This window comes from Crotalus tigris, unplaced genomic scaffold (assembly GCF_016545835.1).
Source record: "Crotalus tigris isolate CLP2741 ecotype Arizona unplaced genomic scaffold, ASM1654583v1 scf7180000018485.2372832, whole genome shotgun sequence".
Taxonomy (NCBI): domain Eukaryota; kingdom Metazoa; phylum Chordata; class Lepidosauria; order Squamata; family Viperidae; genus Crotalus; species Crotalus tigris.
In genome coordinates, this window is record NW_024097033.1 from 848,886 (window position 1) to 872,366 (window position 23,481).

Below are 23,481 nucleotides of genomic sequence, written 5' to 3' on the forward strand. Positions count from 1 at the left end.
AGTCATAAGGGATCAATTATGATTTAAAAGCATCAAAACAACAATGGTGTGTCATGTTTAGACATTGTGACCAAAGTTAAAATTTGTGTGTGGCCAAACCTTATCTTACAGACGTTTTCTCTTTAACCTGCAATATTTCACGTACAAATATTTAGTAAATTTCCCTGCTGCATCTGAGGATTCTCCTACTTTTTTCACCATGTACAGTGCTGGATTGTCCTTCTAATGGCATAGGTGATAAACTATTCCCCGTTCTAGGTTTCTGCTGAATGTTGCATAATGTTCATTCTACCAGGACTGCCCTGGTCTACTGCTGTAATTAAACAAAATGAAGGATGTGAATTTGCTGTAGAAGATAAATATGCTACGTCCTGTGTATACTGCCATCTGGTGATACTATATTATGGATTTATTATTCTCTGACAGCAGGGGAAAGACACGATTTCCTTTTACTTGTGGTCTCCTTAAATACATCCAGTAGGTGTCCCAAGTATGCTTTCTTATCCAGTTCTTCCTATATGTCTTGATCTAGCTGTGACAATATTTTATCTTTACCCAGCAGATGAAGGGGAAGCAGTAAATACAAAAAGAGTCTTGCTGCTGTTTCTTTTCAGACTTTATTTTACACAGGAGCATAAACAATCATATTTCTAAGGAGTTTTAAAATAATTAAAAATAGAATAAAGGTAAACATTTACAAAAGAATGGTGCTGTGATATATAAACAAAAGAATGATTTTTCTGCTCTGTACATACAATAGAAATTTGCAAGAAACAATTGTGTTTTGTCTGTCAATAATAGATCTTCTGTAAAGGTGAGATCTACCCTAACATATCCCCTGCTTCACCCACACATGTCCCCACTTGTCCTCCTAATGTCTTTTCTTCCAAAAATCTATGTTTCTCTAACCATTTTTATAATAAATCTTCTAGACAACAATAGCTTCCTCGTGCAATTGAGTTCAGTGTGCTTGCCAGTTGTGATGGCACCAGCTTTACTTACTTATAGCACTTTGTTTTAAAAAGTGCATACATTTAACAGGAACCTGAAAATCAGATTTTATCCATAAGCACTGCAAAATAGACTGCAAGATTATGATCTAGACTGTATTGGAAAATCTTATCAGATTATGAAATTTATCATAGCCTAAATCAGGGGTAGGCAACTATGCCCCCTATATACCCAGTGGACTTCAACTCCCAGTTTTCTCGAGCCAGCATGGTCATAAAGGTCATAAAGGGGCCATAGCTGCCCACCCCTGGGCTAGATAGATCTCAAGTGGCAAATAGGTTAGGATTAAAATTAAGATTAAGATCACTGATCTCTCATCTCTTTGGGGAACTGGAGGATAGGAAGAACAGCTCCTCTATAGTAAATACTGTACCAAATGTATGAGGCAGTTCATATCTAAACAGACCTAAACTGTTTTTCTTCTGAACAAAAACTACGTTTTGGAAAACTACGGCTGTTACAAGGCTTCGCAAATAAAAAGGCCTTCGGTTTACATCCAGTTTAAGTCTATAGCTGACTGGAAGAAAAGCACTTTGCTGTTCTTTATGACTCAGAGTGGGAAGTTCCTCATGTCATTCTTAGAGCCCAGCTCTTTCATTTTATTTTTAATAGTCGGTTACTTTTTAGCCTCTTTCTTTTTTAGAATTGGTCTGCAGAAACATTTTTGGGGAATCCTCCTGCCAAGTGACTGAAGGGGAAAACAATAAGAGATTAAGAGGACAGGCAGAAACTCATCTCCCCAAAATCCAGGAAAATCTCAAAACATCTGATGACTGATGGACTAATTCTGATGGTAGGACTGCACATCAGTAAACAGGCATGGTTTATTCACAGTAAACAGTCAGTTTGATCCTCTAGGTATAACAAAAATTGAAGCCTTGTGGTAAAACAATGGGGAGTGAACCCTTCTCCCTCTCTCAATGCAGTCTTATTTCCTCCTACGAGTAATCAAACTAACAGCCCAGGCAGAAACGAGACACAGAGGAATTCCTCAACAGGTTGTTCCCATTCTGATCTTCCATCAAGCCAAAGCTTCCTCTTGGCAGCCTCCCTTAATGACATGCTTGACATTGGCTGAATCATCTGTCTGCTTAGTGTGTGTGTGCACTGCATGCGTCCCCTTGCTTTTGGCTAGAGGTATAACTTACTGCCATGCTTCCTACTCTCTGTGGCTGACAGTCTGTAAAGTGCTAGATAATTTCAACCACATGAGGCAGGACTCCTGGAACAAGAAGATTGAGAGATGTAATGATTATGGGAATGCAAAATAGCTGGAAACAATCAAACTGAAATAGTTTTAGGAAGTAGTGGCAGATTCCTGGTCAAGTAAACTTGACCATTATTTGACTGATCTGTAATTCATACAAAAAAATAAGAATGGATATATAGCAGATGGAAAAGATGCAAATTAAGGAGTGAAATGGAATAGGAAGAAAAAGGTACAGAAAGTGCAAGATCAAAACTTTTGGGAGAAATGGGGGGTGGGCAGAGGCTGCAAATGCTACTTGTGGAGGCCCAAATTGGAATTTCAATAAAGATGAGATGGAAAAGATGAAGAAGTAGAGAAAATTACAGAGGATGATACAATAACTGTGGATGCCTCATAAAGATTTCCCTTCCTAACTTCCTCCCACTCCCTGACCCAACCATTTCATTTGTTGTTCTAAACCTAATACCACACATTTCAAGGTGTGTATGGATTTCTAAAGAGGTAATGATAGAACAGTGCTTGAAGATAGGGAGTTTTAATTGGAGATCCCATCAATTCAGATATGAGCAATGGTAGTAAGAATGGTTAGGTTTTTTGGGGGTGGGCAGGTTAGTGCAATACATATAGATGTATAACATTCTATAATGTACATTTAGCTAACCTCGTGACAATTTAATTTGGGGAAGTGATTATCTCTTCTTACTGGATACTAATGAATGTAATTATTCTGTAGTAGTATGTATTTATACATTTGCTTTATATGTAACTGTATTTTAAACTTTATATTACATTAACATTATATAACATTTTAGTACTGTCCTCATGGAATATGAGACAAGGTATTAGAATAAAAGAGAACTCAGATTTATTCTTGACTATGCATGAAAGAATCTACTTGTGGTGAGACGTACTGTATGCATCTCGCCAATTTAACTGGAAATGCTTTTGCCTTATGAATTCTGATGAAGTAGCAGGATATTCTTTTGGTTGTCTCCAATTATTTGTAGGCTTGATTTTACCCTCCTCCCCAAGGCTCCTTGGGAAGGAGATCCAGCACATAGTTACACTTCACTATATTTATTTACCATATGGACTTGTTACGGACTTATAATATATATTAACATTTCACCTAGATTTTAAAAATACAATAAAATATGAATGTTAAAAAGACCTATATTCAGACACCAATGTCTAGGTTAGCATGAACTAAATGAACTAGCAACTGTTGGCAGTCAGATTACTCTGCAGACTTTCCTGGCTCTCAAAATACATGGCAACAAAATCAACACTTCACTATGGTAGAGATTGATGAGAGCAGTTTTGAAAGAAGCTATGGTTTGCCCCTTCCCTAAGAAGACATCCTTAAATCCCAGGCTATAATTTTCCCTTTTTAAAGATTATTGAGGTCATGGTTGGTGTACATCTTAGATAAAACAGATTGTCAACCTGATAACAATTTATCTCTGTCTTTCCTTATACCAAAAAAAAAAAAATCTTCACTTTTTTCTCTCTCTCTTTTTCCTCAGGGCTAAGTTGCTTTTAATTAAACATACTTGCATTGTTTCCTCAAACTTATGTCCATACCCCTATCACCTCTCCTATCAGACTTACTTCTCCACCTTGCTGGGCAAATCCCTGAGGTCAAGAAGTAAATCTTGCCATGTAGGATTGGCCAGAATTGGAAAATCTCCTGTGCACATCACCCTATACTGGAAATAAGAGAATCCTCTGTATCATTGTCTATTGATAATTGTGAAAGATCGTGGGGATTAAGCTCATGTAGAAATTTCTGATGAAAGTGATGTACAATTCATGGAGCATGGGTCATCTGTTGCACCTTCTCACAACTTCCCAGATTCACTCCTTTTTCAGTGAATCAAATATTCTAAAATTTCCTTCTGCATCCTAAAGCAAGAATACATTCCATTTCACATTCTCCTTCCCTGGACCAGAACAGAGCAAATGGGAAAGTGGAGGAAAGAGGGGCAGTGATAGAATGCAAGTGGCAGGGAGGTTCCTCACAAACAAGTAGCAGCGTGACAGAATACCAAATAAATCTTCATTGAAGCAGGCAACTGCAACTGAAAGACCACTGGGTTAACCTGCTGAGTAACTGGGAAGTTCAGTTTTTTTTAAGAGGGGCAGGCTGAAAACAAAAAATTACTAGAAAGTCATGTTAAAATATTTTACCACATTCTTAGCACTTCTTCTGAAGCATCTACAGACCATTCAATCTGCTCAAGATAAATGACATTTTAGTGGTTGTCCATTTTCAAAAGGTTAAGTGGATGGAGGATTGCACCTGCTGCTTCTGTACCTGCTTTGTGGAATATCCTTCCCCAAAGACTCACTCTTCATGTTTATGGAGATTCTCAGTCATCCAGGTCATACTGGTAGTTGTCCCAAAGGTGTTTTTTAAGAGGCAACTGGATTTTATTTTCCTTGAAGACGTTTTGCTTCATATCCAAAAAGCTTCTTCAGTTCTGACTGAATGTTGAGAAATGGAAGGATTTATATTCCTTGTGGTTATCTGGTTGCTAGCATTCTGAGAATTGTTGAGGCCACTTGGAAGTTTATCTGTGCCCTCAAGGTCACCTGAATAGTGCAAATGGGTGTGGAACCTTTTAGGAAATACAGAAAGGACTGTTGTAAACAGGAGACAGATAGGTGTCCCTCTGTTGTTCAATTTGCAGTCCTCTCTGTCCAGATTGCTGTCTTCAAGAGTGGCTTTTGTCTTTCAAATGCAGATGGACTGCTGAATCTTATCCTGATGGGTTTGTTCTCCTACATTTCAATACCTTGCAGGAAATATCTGCAACATATGCAATGAATTTTTATTATTTGTATGAAATGAAATTTTATTATTATGGAATGATAACTTGTTTGGTACGTATGGAAAAACAAGTTATTCTTTTTCAGGAATCATTGTGGGATCACAAAAAAATGCCTTCTGAAACTCACTCATGGTGGAAATCGGTGCAAGCCCAATTTCTCAATGAGATACTTTTTTTGAACTGGTCAGTAGGGTTTTGTCTTAATTTCGGCCAGATTCAAGAATAAGGGAAATGGATTAGCACTTTTTCCAGCACATTTTGCTAAATATGTAATCATTTTTAAAATAAAAATTTTAAAGGTGCATTTTATAAAATTAAAATGGAACAGTTGCTTCCAGACACCTGATTCTTTGCTACCATAGACAAACACGTTTTTCCCCCTATCAAAAATCTTTTCTATTTCCTCACCATCTTTCTTTTTTAAAAAAAAATCGTTCAAGCATTCTGTCGCTGTTTGCATTTCCAAGTCCTGGCGCGCTTTTGCAAAAGCAGCCAATTTCCATCCAGGCAGAATCGCGATCTCCCTCCGCCCGCCTGGCTTTCTACCCTAGATTCTCCCCGGCTTTGCTCTTCCTGCCGCTCCCTTACAGTATTCGCCGTACTCGTTTCCTTTCGGAAATTTGCGCCCCTGGCATTAACACACAACCTCCGTTTCCCTTACCGCGGAAGTGGCGGAGGGTTACTGGGCAAAGCGAGGGCCATTCCTCTCTGCCAAGAAAGCAAGCAGCCCGAGAGGCGTGCTCTTCCTCGTAGCCCTGCCCTTCTCTTGGATCATGAACGTGGATCTGCGCTTTCTCGGTCAGGCTGAGCAACTAAAATGTCTGCCGATCGTTTCCGCTGTAACAGCAGGAGTTACCCCCCACCCCACCCTCCGCGGGCAGTCTGCCGGTCGTTCTTTTCCGCCGCGGCCGCTCAGCCCCTTCGGGCATTTCCGTGGGGGCCGTTCGGTTCTTTCCGTGCACAGAGAGGAGGGAGGGGGCGTGCGCGGGGCGGGGGCGGAGGAGAGCCGAGGCATGCTCTGCGGCGCTTGCTCCCTGGCTGGCTCCTCTCTCTCCCTCTCAGTCGGCCGCTGCTGCCTGCCTGTCGCCGGGGCTGGGAGAGCCTGAGAGAGCGTGTGTGTGTTATGTGAGTGACGCGGCGGAGGTGTAGTTTGACGCGGTGTGTTACGTGGGGGAGAGAATAAAACTGCGGCGAGAGCCTAGGCGCGAACGAAAGCAGTGACGGAGCAGCCTGTAGCCGGTAAGAGGAGAAAAGCAAAGAGAAGGAAGGAAGGCGACTAACAGCCCGAGAAGAAAAACAGGGAGGGGCGGCAGCCACAGGGCCGCCGCCACCACCAGTACCAGCAGCGGCGCGGCCGTTGAGGCGGGGTTGCTTCGGGGCGGGGGGGAGACGGTAGTCGGGGAGAGCGAGAGAGAAGGAAGGAGAGCCGAGCTTCGGCCTGGCGACCCCAGCAGCGCCGGGTCGTCTCCCCCTCCGCCTCGGGGTGGCCTTAATTTAAAATGGAGGCGCCTCTTTCCCCTCAGCCGCTCCTCTCCCGCCGAGCCCAGCCGCCGCCGGCCCGCGCGAGGAACAAAGAATAATGGCGGATGGAGACGGCGAGCGGGCAGCGGAGGGAACGGCGCCGCCGCCGCAACGCTTTCTCCACGGGGAGGGGACGATTCGGCGGCCGTCCAGGGTTCCGGGGAGGAGGCAGTAGCGGGAACGCTGCTCTCCCGCCACCGCCGCCCTCTTGACCTCCGCGCCTGCAGGGAGAACCGGCCCTGGGCGATCGCTCCCGGCCGTCTTCTTCATGTTGGCGTGGCGGCGCGGGAGGCCCCTTCCTCTTCTCCGGCGGTGAGAAGGCTCCGAGTCCTGGCGTTGACCGCCGCCTCACGCGGCCCTGCCTAGCCTCGGCTGGTTTAACTTCGGCCGCGGGTATCTCTTTCGGCTGCAGTGGTGACTCGGGAGCAGGGGTTTGCCCTGGCACTCAACCCCGTTTTTTTTCCAGCTTCTCTTACCCTCCAACTTCCTCCCCCAACGCAACTTGGCCACCTAGCCCTAGGTAAGAAAGTTTGGCGGCCCAGCCCCAAAACCCGCTTGGATTTTCCCGCCCCTCCTGCAGGGAGTTCCTTGGCAGTGTGGACGGGGTTGGGACAGCCTGGTCAAGTTAGATCTGCAGTCTCTGCCGTTCTTCCTCTGTTTCTAGAGTTCCACATAGCCCGATGTTTTTAATTCAAAATTTTAATCTTTATGACTGCCCAAAATGTGCACGGAGATTAAAAACCCTTCAGAGTCCCTTTGTAATAAAGTTCTTTGGATCAAACCTACATTCTAGAACAAATTGTTTTCCCTCTCGGCTCTCTCTATATATATTGTGAAAGGCTGAGCCTATCTGAAACAAACTTGTATCAGCTTTTTCTCCAGTTTCACTTTTTGTACATCTGTCTAGCATAGTAATTATGACCACAGTAAAGATAAGAGTTATATTAAAAGAAGTAATTATTTATTAGGAGTAATATAATTTGTGTAATGATACAATATATTGTGCTAAACATAATATAAAGAAACCCTAGAATTAGAGCTACTGGAATTGCTGCAAAACCTCAAATGATATTGACATATGACAATAGGCAATATTTGGGCTTCTGTCTTGTAGTTATCTGTACTTTTGCAGTCCAAATCTGCCAGCACAATTAAAATATTCTAAGGCCTAAGAACATGTAATTTATATACTATCTTGTTTGTTAGCTTTCAGAGAAATATAGTTAGTACTCAAAAAGTTGAGACAGCATGTAAGGGAGTTTTACACTTAAAATGCAGAGATTTTTTTCCACTTTCAGATTAATCTATAACAGTGGTTCTCAACCTGTGGGGGTCGAACAACCATTTCACAGGGGTCGCCAAACAAGGCTGTCTGCCATTTCCCCCCCCCCTTTTCATTGGCCACACTCCTGGCACCCAGTGATGTATGAGTGGTTGGGGTCACCACAACATGGGGAACTGTATTATGGGGTCGCGGCATTAGAAAGGTTGAGAACCACTGGTCTATAACATATGTTTCAATTCATTATTTAACTATCACACCCACATAGATTGGATATTAAAACTACAAATTTGAATTCTTCAAAACATTATTCAGCTTGTGCAGACTGGAATGACCCCTTCCAAACCTCTGAAAAAGTGCTCATGGGGATTAGAGGCTCTCTCAAAACCAGAGGCTTGCATCAGTTAATCAGATTAGTGTAAACTGGGTGTCCTTGTTGATGCTAGCTGATTTAGTTAGATTTCACAGATTGTATTCTTAGTCATCTATCTGTAATTGGCAGCTACACGCTTTAACAGAAAATAAAAATTGGGCCTAAAAGTGCTGAAACATAAGACACACAGGTGCTCACATTCCTTTTTTTTTTACTTCCCTAATAATTATGTCTTTCTGTTCAACTGTTCTTCAACACTTCATGTTATTGAAAAAAAATCAGGATTACTGTATCAAGATTTAAAGCAGTTTATTTGATTATATCCCATCTTTATTTTTTGTTAACTTGAGAGGTGTACATGCTGTTGCTGCTTATTTACACACAACAACCCTGTGATGTGAGTTTAGGCTGAGAGAGAAATGACCCAAAGTCATCTCTTTAGATTCTAAGCATATATTCTTTTCCATGTAGCATAGTGCAAATATATTATCTATTGCAGATAGTATGCAGGTAGCACTGATCTACACAGAGATGTGGGGATTGTAGTTTTGCAACATTTAGAGGTCATAAGTTTCTCACTCAGATATAAATGGGAGAAACTTCATAACTGTAGAAGCTGAAATCCTTGCAGTGCTAAAAGGAAAATGTTTGGTCGCTTTAAGTCATTCAAAAAGTTCTGGATTTTTTCATATATTGAGGGTTATATTGCATTGCTGTATCTTTTAGAATTTAGATCACTCATCCTGATTCTTTTGATTAGTAGGATAGTATTTCATAATGTAAGCACAATAATCTGGGATGCATTTATTGACTGCTTTTCACCTATTGTACTTCGAATAAAACTTTTCAGTTTGCTTCTTAAAGAGAGATAAAAAAGAAGCTTATGTAAACCTGTTAGCTGTATAATTCCATATATTAGTCAAAGATCAAACATCTTTGTTAAAATACACTTTTTTGCATAATCTGTTACATATGAATATCATCAGAAGATGAATATTTTAAAGAAAAGTGTGTAATATTCATCTTTCCAAGAGATGTTGCTTGTAAGGAGAGCTTTCCATTGGATTGCGTATGCTGCAGGGCCTAAACAGCCAAGTTTACTTCATAAAAATGCCTCTGAAAATATTATTGGCATAAAGAAAAACTTGGGAAATATAATAGGGCTAATAAACCTGGTTGCAAATACGCTACAAAAGTACAGGAGCAAGACTTTTGGTATCTTGTTTGTTTGATTTTTTCCCCCATCCTTTATTATTGATAAATAATTCAAAGGTGATAAGCACACCTAATACTTCTTCCTCCTATTTTCCCCACAATAACAACCCCATGAGATAGGGTGGGTTAAGAGAGAGGGACTGGCCCAAAAACATCCAGCCAGTTGTTACTACCAACTACTACTCATTCAGATTTTTGCACCCTGATTTAGTAGCCTTAAAATAGATCTGAATGAATGTTGCAGTGCTTTAGTTTTCTGTAGGCTGTAATAGGCTACTGTAGTTTTCAAATGAATTCAGAATTTTTTCCATGTTCATTTTTAAAAAAAAAATTAGGATATTTCTAATTGCTACATTATATGTAAAAAAATTTCAGAAGAATTAAATGTACTTCAGCCATATGTTACAAGCCTAACATTGGAAAGATTGATATTATACCTTTTAATTGCCTTATTTAAGATCTGTTATTTCAACTTGAATCCCAACCTCAACTATGAAATCCAGATTTTGTATATTTCCATCTATTTGCTGTTCATCCAATATAAAATCAAAAGTATGACAATTTGTGTGATGTACTTGTGGATTCTATAGAAAATTAGCTTTTAATCCAATTTCAAAATTTCTGGAATATATTTACCTGTGTCAGCATCATATTTGAAGATAAACAGTTATCATCAACTGGACTTCTGTTAAGCCATTGTCTCAATGAACCACAGTTGACTCTTCTTTTGTATCATACCAAGTCACAAATCATGGTTTATGCATCAATAGCTGGATTCATATATTACTAAACAAGCACCAAACAGACAATGTCTTGCACAATATGTGAATCAATTCATAAAGCTGTCCCAAACCAGTTACTCCTTTTTACCCTGCATGTGCTGACAAACAAATGATTTTCACACTTTGTTCTCTTTAATATTTATCTCCAAACTAACTACCAATTACTTCATGGGTTTTTGGGGGGGGGGGGTTGGTTCATGCCTTCAGGTCAATCTTGACTCCTGGCAACTGCCTGAACTGGTACCTGCAGTTTGGCAACTTTTTTTTTTTTTTTTAAAGTGGTTTGTCATTGCTTTTTTCTGGGGCTGAGAAAGAATGACTGGCCCAAAGAAAGAATGACTGGTTTTGTGCATAAAGTAGGACTAGAAGGCAGGATCTCCCAATTTCTAGCTTGGTGCCTTAATCACTACTACAAATTGGTTCTTCATAGTATAGCAGACAAATAGTCCTGCACACAGTGAAAATACACAACCTATATCATGATTTTGTCATAAAATGCAAAGTGAAACTTTAAACTAACAGCTCTTGTGGCTCAGGCTTGAGTTGATGGGAAATGTGTGGGGAAAGTTTTCCCACAATTTTAATGCCTGTCAGTGATGGGTCTCTGCTAAAGATCTCATTTTAACTTCACTAATCATAGCAGAAAGTCTTGTCTGCCTTATGATCTTATGCCTGGGTGCATTTGCTTAACTGTAAATGGTAGTTTATTAGCAAAGTGATTAGAGTCACGTAAAAAAATAAGGCAAAACAAAATCATAAATGCATTTTGATTTAAGCACATTGTATAAAGTTAGAACCAAGCCTGTAACTCCTAAAAATGTGCACAGAACTCCTCAGGTGTCTCCATTATAAGCATTCAGTCCAGCAAACTTAAGAATCACCAATCCAGAACATACCCAGCACTTGCAGCTTTACACAGAAGAAAATTGGTAATGCAAATATATATTTATTTAGCATATAGCAAGTAATGCAAATAGCTTAATTTAAGAGAAATATGTCTGCCATTACTCATCTGTCAAGATTGTAAGAACCATAGAGTTCCTCTCTGATTCATGCAGGTTTACAGTTATGCTGCAGTTATGGTGTCCTAGTTACATGTCTCAATCTGCAAACTTACGCAAATCACTTGAAAGTAAGGCTGAACTTTGGAAGACTAGCCTCCATAAAAACATTGGTCTATATGCGGCCCATTGAAACCATGTGTATGCAAAAACTTAAAATTGCATTTTTTTTTAAGAAGAACGCAATGAAATCAATGGATGTTTATCTGGATGTAAATGCAGATAAATGGTGTATTTAGTCCAGGCTCAACTTTAATTTTATTTTCGCCCAAATAAGGTATGTCGTATTTTAATACAGGGGTGTCCAACCTGTGACCCACAGGCTGCATGTAATCTTGGACATCTAATAATGCTGCCCCACAAAATCATAAAATTTTAACAAGTGATTTATACAAATTAAATATTTTATATATGTTCCGAGACAATTTCTCTTCACTCAGTGCTACCCAGTCAAGTCAAAAGGTTGGATACCCATATTTTAATATAACAGAATTAGAAGGAACCTTGGAGATCTTTTAGTTCAGCCCCCTGCTCAAGCAGGAAACCCTATACCATTTCAGTTAAGTAGTTCAATCTCTTCTTAAAAAACCTCCAGTGCTGGAGCACTACAACTTCTGGAGGCAGGTCATTCGTCTTACCATCAGGATTTTTTTCCTTAGTTCTAGGTTGGTTCTCTCCTTGATTAGTTTCAATCCATTGTTTGTTCTGCCTTCAGGTGCTTTGTTTGCAAATATAAGGCAATTATCTTCCATTAAAATTAAAGCTAAAATATTTATTAGATTAACTTTCTGCATTCTTGAAAAAAGGTTACAGTATATCAGATATACATTAAAACACAACAAAACATAGCCATCTAAACAAAGGGCTCCACAAACATGTTAACCCCAGGCGTGTGAAAATAGCTAAGTCTTAATGACCTAGAACTGTAGGAGAGTGGGTTCCATACATAATGTTGGGGCAATTCTGTACTAGAGCATAGAGGCTGTGAAATAGAAAGCTAAGGAATACACAAACAATTTTCCTTTGGAAGTAAAATTGTTTTGGTAATATATTTATTATTAATGGGTAATATATTTATTATTAATAGTGTAATTAATCCTATGCTATTACATTGGTGTTGTTAAAGAATTTACCACGGGCCATTTACAATTGTAAATTGCTCTAATGAAATTACAAATATAATTCTGCTAATTTGATAAAGATAGTATTTTTTTAAAATCTGTTCATTTTCAGAGAAATACAATATAGCACCCCAAAATAACATGCCCATGTTTTTAAAAATTATTAATATTTTGTTTTCTAGATGATCAAATTTTCATTTTCACAGAAAACCCTATATTGATTCAGTGACTGATAAAATTGTGCATCATCAGGAGCCTGTAGTTTGGGACGGTATTGCATCATAAATAAAACTATTAATACAGTGTAGGCATCATTTATTGAGCTAGTTATATCCTTATATCTAGATTATGTAAAATGAATGTAGTCACTACATTTAGAATATCATAAGTTTATATAGAAATAAAATTATGCAAGTTTTAAAATCCTTTTTAAAAAACCATCTGTGGATTATAGACTATGAACTTGAATCACTACCTTCAACATTTGTAAATAGTTAAGACTGTATTTTAATAGATTTGTACCACATTTTTTAAATGTTTGTGCCTTTTTCTTTTGAGATTAGAGTTGCATACTGTATAGAATGGGTATTCTCCATCTTATATCTTGCATTTTATTTTTGTTTGCTAAGTGAAGAAATGTTCATTTATGTTTATACTATTAAATTTCATTCTGTTTTCAGCTTTTTTTCCCCAACCTATCAAGATAATTCTAAGGATACTTTTTTTCTTCTTGGTCATGGGCTACACCATCCAATTATGTATTAGTGCAAAATTGATGAGGATTCCATCAGCCTCTTCATTAAAGTCATTAATAAAAACATTTAACAGCAGAGACTGATCTTTCATTTCTATCTCTAATTTGAAGAACCACTGATGAGTATTCTTTGGGTATGTTTTTAAGCCAGCTATATATCCACCTAATCATGCCACTCCAAACTTAACAAACTTGCTAAAAGCTGGTACTGTTACGGGCTGCTTTGTCAAGTGCTGTGGTGATGTCAAGATACATTATGCCTATTGCACACCTGCAGTCTGTTAAAGAAACTGGTTCTATGATTGAAGACACCAGAATAGAAACCAGGAGATGTGACTGCTAGCCTTCCTTAGGAACAAAATTAACTGGGTGACCTTAGGCCAGTCACTCTCACTCAGCCCTAGACAGTGGCAAATCACTTCTGAAAATCTTGCCAAGAAAACTGCAGAGACTGGCAGTCATCAGGAATCAACAATGACTTGAAAGCATGTGTGAATACATGCACGCACACATAAAAGAAAATTAATCAAAAGATAAATTTCATCTGGCTCAATTTGTTCTCAACTGCTGAATTCTGTTATTACTGCAGTTCTTTCAAGGTATATATTCTGAAATTTTCCCATATATTGGGGTTAAGCTAACTGTTGTCTGCTTTGCTAGAAATACAGTACAGTACTTCTCTCCCCCATACACATACAAACACACTTTTTCAAAGACTGGGAAGTCTGCTCTCTTGATCATTTGGCACTTTGCCAGTTGTAGAATTTCTCAAAGAATCTATAAGAGTTCAGCTATCAGACATCAGTACATTAAGGTACAATTCATTTCATCTTGAAGATTTAAATTTACCAAATAATTTTAAATAAGTCTTAGCTTTTTTTTTTTTAAGAAATAAACTATTCAGGAGACTGAACATTTTTATGTCCTTGATGGGAGAGAAACATCCCAAGTTTTCATCCTCCTCTCCCCAATTTCTTGGTAAAACAGATACAGTTTAATGCTGACTTTCTCTGTCAGTGTTCTGCAGGCTTGCTTAATTGAGCAAGTATTTCAATGATTCTTTTGCACATACCGCAAAAGTCAGTTTTGTTTAACATATATAAAAATACAGTCTGTGCTCAGAATAATCAAATCCAATTCTCTTCATAGCATAGAAGCGTGCTGAGAAAAAGCTGGCTGAATACTGTAAACAAAAATCTTACGCAGACTCGTACTTTGTTTCTATAATCCAATACTGTACTGCTTATTATAAAAGCCAATTAATTGATCATTTTAATCTGCATAGGTAAATGGTGAATTCTGAAAATAAACCATATCCTATGTTACTGAATTCTGGTCTATCTCCAAGGCTGGAATATTCCGTCTATTATGTAAATAAAATTTGAACAGGCTATATGTTCAAATGTGTTTTAAAAATTAGTTAATATCTTATTAAAACTTTAAATCCCTTCTGTAGGGATTTTGTCACCATGAGTTTTGTTTTTTATAAGAAGGTATTGCACATTCTGTTGATTTGCATGTCTAATGAACATAAACTGAAAAAGTAATATAGTGTATTATTATCCAATAATTCATGTTAGAGCCAGTATATATGGATAGGCCTGTTTCATGTACCTATAGGTAACATTAATACAGGTAATTTTTTAACTTAAACTACAATTGAGCCCAAAATGTCTGTTGCTAAGTGAGACATTTGTTTTGCCCATTTTTACGACCTTTCTTGCCACTGTTGTTAAGTGAATCAGTGTACTTGTTAAGTTAGTAACATGGTTGTTAAGTGAATCTGGCTTCCCCATTGAGTTTGCTTGTCAGAAGGAGGCAAAAGGTGATCACAGGACACTGCAGCTGTCATATATAGGAGTCAGTTGCCAAGCAGCTGAACTTTGATCACATGATCAAGGGGATGCCACAACAATTGTAAGTGAAAAATGGTCATAAATCACTTTTCAGTGCCATTGTAACTTTGAAGTGTCACTAAATGAACTGTTGTAAGTCGAGGACTATCTGTAATGTTAACTAAGCCAAGAATGTCATTAGATGATCTTGGCTGTGTTTTCATTAAACTCTGAGAGACAATTACTGCATCAAAAGTCAAGATGGCTTTCATTGTTACAGTATTGAGGTTTTAGGCATAGAGTATTGTTTAATCTTCAGTCCACAGCATTATTCACTGATAATTGGAAAAGCAGACGTATTTTCTTAATGTGGTCAGGTTGTAGTAAAATAGTTTTAAAGAAAATGAAAATTAGTTCAAGTATAGTAGTAATTTGAAAGTTGATAGATCATTTAAAGTTTGCAGGTTTGTTCCATGACCTATATTCCCAGTTGCATTTATAAAATACTGTGTAAGCATTTATGTTTATTTCCTTCATTTATATTTTGTCTTTCCACCAGAACTCAGGGTAGCTTATATGTGTATTATTCTCTCCAATTTTTCTTCATAAGAAGCCTTTGAGTAGATTGGCTTTAAAGAGAGTGCTTGACTAAAGTAAACTTAAACATGGCTGAAGTAGACTTGAAACTGAATCTCAGTCTAGCATCTATATCATACTGGTACGGAATATGTTGTGAGATTATTTTGTGTATGTGTAACTAAGACAAAGTTTCTAAATAAAATTGCACTTCTTTCTGAATTTAATTTTGCTATGTTTTTTAATTGGAGAAGGCTCTCAGTGATGGCAAGGAACATTAATGATTGAATTTTAAACTCTCATCAGTTTTCTTCCTGAGTTGTAATGGAAAATTTGTCTTTCTTTCCTGTTCAGCCAAAGATGGGACTTGCAGCTTTACAATTTCTTATTTAACGAAATTGGCTAATCGCTTTGATTTGAACACACTAAATAGGGTCATTCTGGAAGACTACTTTGTGGAACCCATGCTGATCTGAGTCTTGCACATCAAGTGTAAATTCTTGGTTGGTTCCCTGATTATAGTCGCTAGTGTAAATTTTGTGGAAGTTGACCAAAGAGTGATCACTTGAAGAATTGATCTCTCTCTCTCTCAAATTAGTCTGATCTGTAGACAAATGCTTTCTCCTGGTAGAAACTAAGGCAAAAACTACACTGTATCATGGCAGTTAAATGGTAATTCAGCTTATCTATTATGACTAAAATTATGTCAGAAATTGTAAAGGGAGAAAAAATTATGCAGAGTTGTACTTTGTTTCTATAATCCAGTACTATACTGCTTATTATAAAAGCCAACTAATTGATCATTTTAATCTTGCATAGATTAAATGGTGTATTCTGAAAATAAACCATATCCTATGCTGCTGAATTCTGGCTATCTCCAAAGCTGGAACATTCCCTATCTATTATATAAATAAAATTTGAACAGGCTAAGTTCAGCTCCAAAATGTGTTTTAAAACTTGGTTAATGTCTTATTAAAACTTTAAATCCCTTCTGTGGGGATTTTGTCGTCATGAGCCAAGCACAATTTTTACTTGTCACAGTGAAAAATAATTTCAATGCAATTCTTTAGTACATTTACAATTGATATAAAGAAGTGTTAGGCTAACAACTTTAAAATTCCCAGAGAACAGTAATCTGCAAGAATAGTTTTTAATAGGAGGATCAGAAGCTGTCTCTAAAGAGGATGGGAATCTGAAACATGAAGTATTATTTATTTTATTTGTTTGTAAAATTTATTAGTAGCTCATCTTATCACAAGGTAACTCTGGGTGGCTTATGGGATGATTAATTATTAATCTTACTTATTTAATTATTGTGGATATATACTAAATTGGGGCCTAGACATAATCTATGATCAGTGAATGTATTGCAGCTTGGATTATATTACTACTACAGTGATAATAAAGTTAGTGACCCGATCCGGAATTTTAGCTTCATTTCAATGTTGTCTATGCAAATTATAGTTTTCCTTGGCATCCAAATGGAAATTTTTTGTTTGCATTTGATCTTTGAAACGTAACCATTTCAAAGCATTGTGATTTGATGTGCAAGTGTACAAAATATTACTTAACAATTCTGTCAAGGTGGCTTGGGGCACAACATCAGAGAAGAACTTGGCCATCATCGACAGCAAGCTAAAAAAGAGGCATATTGTGCAACATCTGCTAACAGTTCTGGGGTGCATCAGAACACCCCTCCTTTCATATGGAATATTATAAATGATTCTGGGCACCACATTTCCAAACAGATATTGTTAGATAATATAGGTTCAGAAGAAAATTTAATACAAAAAAATTGAGAATAAGCCCTATTGTGGGGACAGATTAAAGGAACTTGGGATGTTTCATCTAGAGAAAAGAAGACTAAGGGGAGACATGGTATTTGTGTTCAGTAATATAAAAGGGACTTGTAGAGAAGATAGCAAGAAACTATTTTCCATTGCCATAGAAACTAAAACCAGTAATATTGCTTATAAGTTGCAGCTATAAAGTTTTAAATTCAAATACAAGGAAAATGTTACTGTTAATAAGATCTGAACAGCTGTGAAAAAGTCTGCCTATGGTAGTTGTAGATTCTTCATTTTTGGAGGGTTTTTTTAAAAGTGCCATCTCTCACAGATAGTTTAGTTTTCTCCACAAATTGCAAAAGGTTGAACTAGTTGATATTTGGGTCTATTCCAACTTTACAGTTCTTTCATTTTGAGATTTTGTGCACCTGCATTCTTGCCCTTTTTCAACATTCTTAACAGCATTGGTTATTGGTTATTTTTTCCTTCAGTACTAGTATTTATAGCATTGATTTTTGTTTCATCATTTTATCATATAACTATGATACAATACATTCTTATACAAATTTCCAAATAGTTTCTCCAACATTCCTTCACATCAGCTTCATCCCTGATCATTTTATCACCTTAAAATTTCAATAATTCCAAGGGCGTCTTGTTATCCCTCTTGTCTCATGTCTGTAACAATTTCATATTTCCATTAAAATCATTCTGCATTTCATTTGTCTCTTAATTTTAACTGTTGCTTTGATTACATTATTTTTAACTATGCAGCAATCAATCTTGTTACATGCATTTTTTCTTCTCTGCAGCCTCTTTCATTTTATGCTTCTTTCAAGGAGCTTTTCTCATTTTTTCCATTTAATTTGAGATATGCCCTTACTATAAGCAAGCACTCATGAAGCAGAACACCATCTTCATTTGCTGTAGGCTCCCCAAATGGCCCTGTCACTTCTTTGCTTTCTTGTCTTTATCCATTCATGTCACAGAATCATTATTTCCTTTGGGTTATAATTGTTCAGAACTTTCCCCCAAACCCACCTCAACTTCTCCCATCATGACCTTTCACTGAAGTATAATATGCAGCTATCACCAATCAATTAATTCTATTTTCACATATGCTATAACATTCTAAATAACAATTCCTATTTCCTGACCTATATTATAGCTCTGTCATTCATTATTACACTATAGGTAGTCCTCAGGTTACAACCACAACTGAGCCTAAAATTTATGTTGCTAATTGAAACATTTGTTAAGTGAGTTTTGCCCCATTTTACAACTTTCTTGTTACAATTAAATGAATCATTGCGTTAAGTTAGTAACATGGTTGTTAAGTGAATCTGGATTCCTCATTGATTTTGCTTGTCAGGAGGTCTCAAAAGCTGATCACATGACTCCAGGACACTGCAACCATCATAAATATGAACTAGTTGCTAAGCATCTGAATTTTGATCATGAGGATGCTGCAATGGTTGTAAGGTGAAAAACAGTAATAAATCATCTTTTTCAGTGCCGTTGTAACTTTGAACAGTTACCAAATGAACTGTTATAAGTCAAGGACTACCTTTATAGGTTTACTTCCCTGCATGTACTAATCAACTATACATCACAAGATCAAATTGGGTTTGTTAATATCTGTTACAATCTTCCTCCTTCTCTTAGTTCCCCAAACATACAAGTATTTTTCATTTCTTTTTTTAATTCATGTGCTGTCATTTACTCCTTACATTTTAAGTAAGGAGTGTTTTATACACAGTTGGCACTAGGTAAACCCGTAGATATTTGTTTCCTTCACTCTTCATGATAGACTCAAGGTTTTCCATAATGTTTTTTGTAAAATGGATTGCCAGCTTTAGTTGAAGCTGTGCCACATGTAGTTTTTCCTGCTTAACTATAACAGAAGTGGCCAATATGGGCGTGTATTGGCCAAAATGTCACTTGTGCAACCAGAACCCAGAATGCTCATATTGTCATGCAAGGTAGAATCTCTAAATTTTAATAATAGCAAGTTTTAACATAAGCTAGGTTATTGTTTGGAGGAGAATTACTGTTAAAAATCCACATCAAGAGAAAAGGATAATTTTAATATTTTTAATTACTAGACCCTTCAAATCTTAGCATGACTCTTGGTTGAGATTTTGTTGCAACTTTTTTGGCAAAAACCTTTATCACAATTATTATTCCATAATTTATTTTTATGCTACTTCTATCTTTAATTTGATTGCTTGTTATGCTAAGTCTTCTCTTCGATAAAACATATAACATAGAAAATAACTCATATAAGCAAGATTAGAAAAATCATCAGAGACAACTTCTGGAAATAATTGATTCTTCCTTCTCACCCTGCATCATGTCTGACTTAACTCAGTCAGTCCTCTGATCTTCCAAGGACTCTGATTGGGAGGTTGCCAAGGGAGGAGCAGGACAGGGAGCCAAGTTCTATCAGTTACTTTGCATAAGGTTTTCTGTAGGAAATACATGCGGTTGATTTTATTTGAATTTACTCCTAAATAAATGCAAAGTTGTGTATTATTTGTGTAGTGTTAAATCCAATTGTGTGCAGAGCTGCAGTAATTAATTTATGATCAAAAGCAGTCCTCGCTTAGCCACAACTGAGACTGGAGTCTTGGTTGCTAAGCAAAGCAGTCATTAAGTGAGACATGTGACTATTCACATGACTGCTTTGTTCAATTACTGCAATCCCCGCACTCCTCTCTGTGGTCTTTAAGTGATTGCATGGTTCATTAAGCAAACTGTAGTCCAGGATGTCTCTGGCAGAGGGAAACTTTAGGAGGCTCTGCTCAAGAGCTGAAAATCTTCCCTGCTGAAATCCTGAGGGAGAGACACTCATGCGTAGTCTTCCCCGCCCTTTATGTTACTGTGCTGCCTCACTGCTTGAGCTGAAACACTTTAGATTCTCTCCCTCTCATTTCTAGGGTTGGTTGAAAGAACTGTCTATCGAAGGATATCAGCTCTTCTTTATCACAGAAGGGAATTCCTTCCATGGGGTGCAGAAACTGAGCATAAATCATCAGAAAGTACATCAGCTCCCCTCCCAAGTGTGAAAGGGAATGTTTTCAGCAGGGTGCAGGAATGGAGTTAGATCTTTAGGATCTAAGTTGGTTTCTCCACCCCACTGAACGAGTTCAGCTTTCGTCAACCAGCCTCTATAACCAAAGAGAGTGCTCTAGACAAGTGGTAGAGAAGATTAAAAACGACAGTCAAGTGATCGCAAGACACTTACCTTCTTAAGTGTGAACAGATTGTTAAACCCTGATGACAACCATGTGATTTGGGGAGAAAGGTTGGTGCAACCGTTTACGATGGTCAGAAGTACTTTACAGGCTGTAAAGCATCCTTTCTTAGGCCATCGTAAGCTTGAACGTCATTAAACGATCAATCATAAAATCAAGACTACTTCTGTGTAAATGAAGAAAAATTTTAATATAACAAAATAATAACTAATAAATATCTGTTTATTATTTTTATAATAAATATTTTTTATTTGTTACATGTGAATGATGATGATCATGATCATTATAGATAACTAAATGACCATGGAATCTGGTGCAGAGAACCAACAGAGTGGAGATGCAACTGTTACAGAGGCAGAAAATCAACAGATGACTGTACAGACACAACCACAAATTGCAACATTGGCCCAGGTACAAATTTGTACAGACTGATTTATTTCCCATCTGTGGAATCTGCAACTTTATGGGTTGATGAACAAATTGGAAATTTTGTGACATTTTTATGGCATTTTCAAAGGAGGCTAGTGGTAAGGACACTCATTTACAAAATTCCTGCCATAGTGAAATAATACATTTTAAAGCACTAAAGTTATTTTACACACATTTTATATACTTTTTTAGAATCAGTAGAAAATAGCATCAGCTATTTAATATATTTTTAAAAATATTTTAAACAGTAAATTTAATAAGTCAATTTTAGAACCTTAAAACTCTTAAAATAATGTAAAAGTCCCTATTTTGTTCCTTTGGAAAAAGACATAAGGATATTTTAAACTCAAAATGTCCAAAATGGTCACATAAATCTGAGAATGTTTTAACTTGTAATGTTTTATGCATCTGTGTAAAGCATGACTATACCAAAATACACTCTGCCAACCTATGTAATCCTTACTTCTACATAGTTTTATTCTTTTCCAACTCTGTAGGCATATTTCAGATTAAAGCTATTCACCATTTTATGGGGTCTATTTGATACTAAGAGGTAGTTTTGGAAATAAAGATGAGCATGGAGACTGGCAATTTGCTTTACAGAATACTTGCATTCTTTCTTTTTTTTTTAAAGTCAGGTACAATAAAAAATATGCTAGTTGCCCTGTAGTGTTTAATGACACATTGTAGATTCAAGAAGTAGCCTTGGTAATAATTATTAAGTTAATTTTGTGGCTCCCATTCAAAGCAAAAAGCAAAAAAAAACCCATCCCTTATTTTTTTAAATATTTAGAATTGTAATATTGTATTTTAATTGAAACAATTAAAGGCTTTTAAAATCCCATTAATTGCAGTAAGTCAAACACAGCCTTTCAATATATTGTGAATAGACAAAAAATAATTATTTTCTTAATAGTTGTATCAACGAGAACAATATTCACCTATATAAATTTGCCTATACAGGTAGTCCTCAATTTAAACAACAGTTTGTTTAGTGACCGTTCGAAGTTATAGTGGCACTGAAAAAAGCAACTTATGACCATTTTTTAGACTTATGACTGTTGTAGCATCCCCAGGGTCACATGATTTATATTCAGATGCTTGACAACTGATTCACATTTATGACGGATGCAGTGTCCTGGAGTCATGTGATCACTTTTTGAGAATTCCTGATAAGCAAAGTCAATAGGGAAACTAGATTCACTTAACAATTGTGTTACTAATTTAACAACTGCAATGATTTACTTAACAAATGTGGCAAGAAAAATTGTAAAAGAGCAAAAATTTACTTAACAAATTTCTCATTTAACAACATAAATTTTGGGCTCAATTGTCGTAGATTGAGGACTACCTGTATAATTGGACTAGCAAGGGATAGATTGGACTAGCAAGGGATAGATTGGACTAGCAAGGGATAGAAGGAAAATTTAGAGTGGGAAAATGCAGAGAGTATTATATAACTGCTAGACTTACTGTACCTTCTGTTAGAGAAATATTCTGATTCTAATAACCATTACTAATATTTTCATAGCACTTTATATGATCAACTGATCATAACTTCTCACTGAGTATGACTAGCAAATGCTTCAAATGTAAGAATAGTAAATTGTTCAAAAGTACATTGCACAACCTAATAGTGAACACTTATATGAAAAATATAGTAGATTTTTAGGGATTTGAAAATAAAATATTCACTGGTTTGCAATTAGCTTTATTAGTACTAAGTCTGTACAAAGCAAAAGAATATTCACATCCTTGGATGTTTCTGTCTGACGAAAAACTAAAATGATGACTTCTGATTCATCATGAACAATGTGCACATTCACAATTCCTGCAGGATCCCTGTAGCATGTCACAAATAGGTAGTAATTTTTTGCATATTGGAAATTTCATAATTTTATAGATCTAGCTACATAAAGTTAATGATATTAATTGCATCAAAGGAAAGCCTACATAACTGATTGTAGGTACATATTTCTAGATTTCTTACAAAAGCTAATCATAGCTAATTTTATCCAAGTGATTCAAATATTGTATCCAAATATATCTGCTGAACGAAGTCTGACTATATAACTGGAATAGAATGTTAACTTAGGAACTTTGGTAGAAACAAGGGTTGGTGCAAGATAGGCAGCTGGTGAGATCTGGGAACCTGTGGCAAGCCACACAAGAGTCATTTAGGAGTTGCAAATGGTCTGCCAACTGGGAGTTTCCTATTCTTACATTGACATTAAATGTTTTTAAAATGTGTCACTCTTTCATTAGGTATCCATGCCTGCAGCTCATGCAACATCATCTGCTCCCACTGTGACCTTAGTGCAGTTGCCTAATGGACAGACAGTTCAAGTCCATGGTGTTATTCAAGCTGCTCAGCCATCGGTTATTCAGTCTCCGCAAGTCCAGACAGTTCAGGTAAATTGAAGGTATTTTTAA

The 23,481-nt window shown here is 36.9% G+C and overlaps 1 protein-coding gene and 1 long non-coding RNA gene across 7 annotated transcripts in view; one reads left to right on the top strand and one right to left on the bottom strand.

The window, feature by feature from the left end:
- Positions 1–598: 598 nt before the first annotated feature.
- Positions 599–5,950, bottom strand: LOC120312319. Its single transcript, XR_005557858.1, has 2 exons — positions 5,717–5,950; positions 599–5,033 (listed from the first exon to the last, which is right to left on the bottom strand). It is a non-coding gene; the product is annotated as an uncharacterized LOC120312319 (long non-coding RNA).
- Positions 5,951–6,048: 98 nt separating this feature from the next.
- Positions 6,049–23,481, top strand: part of CREB1 (cAMP responsive element binding protein 1) — a 49,990-nt gene continuing 32,557 nt past the window's right edge. For 2 of the 6 annotated variants that reach the window (XM_039352880.1, XM_039352883.1), the window contains exons 1-3: positions 6,049–6,180; positions 20,909–21,030; positions 23,314–23,460. In XM_039352880.1, the coding sequence (XP_039208814.1) occupies positions 20,917–21,030; positions 23,314–23,460 (261 nt within the window). In that variant the 5' untranslated portion in view covers positions 6,049–6,180; positions 20,909–20,916. Of the gene's footprint in view, positions 6,295–20,908; positions 21,031–23,313; positions 23,461–23,481 lie in introns of all 6 variants that reach the window. The other 4 variants (XM_039352879.1, XM_039352881.1, XM_039352882.1 and 1 more) reach the window with 2 other exon arrangements.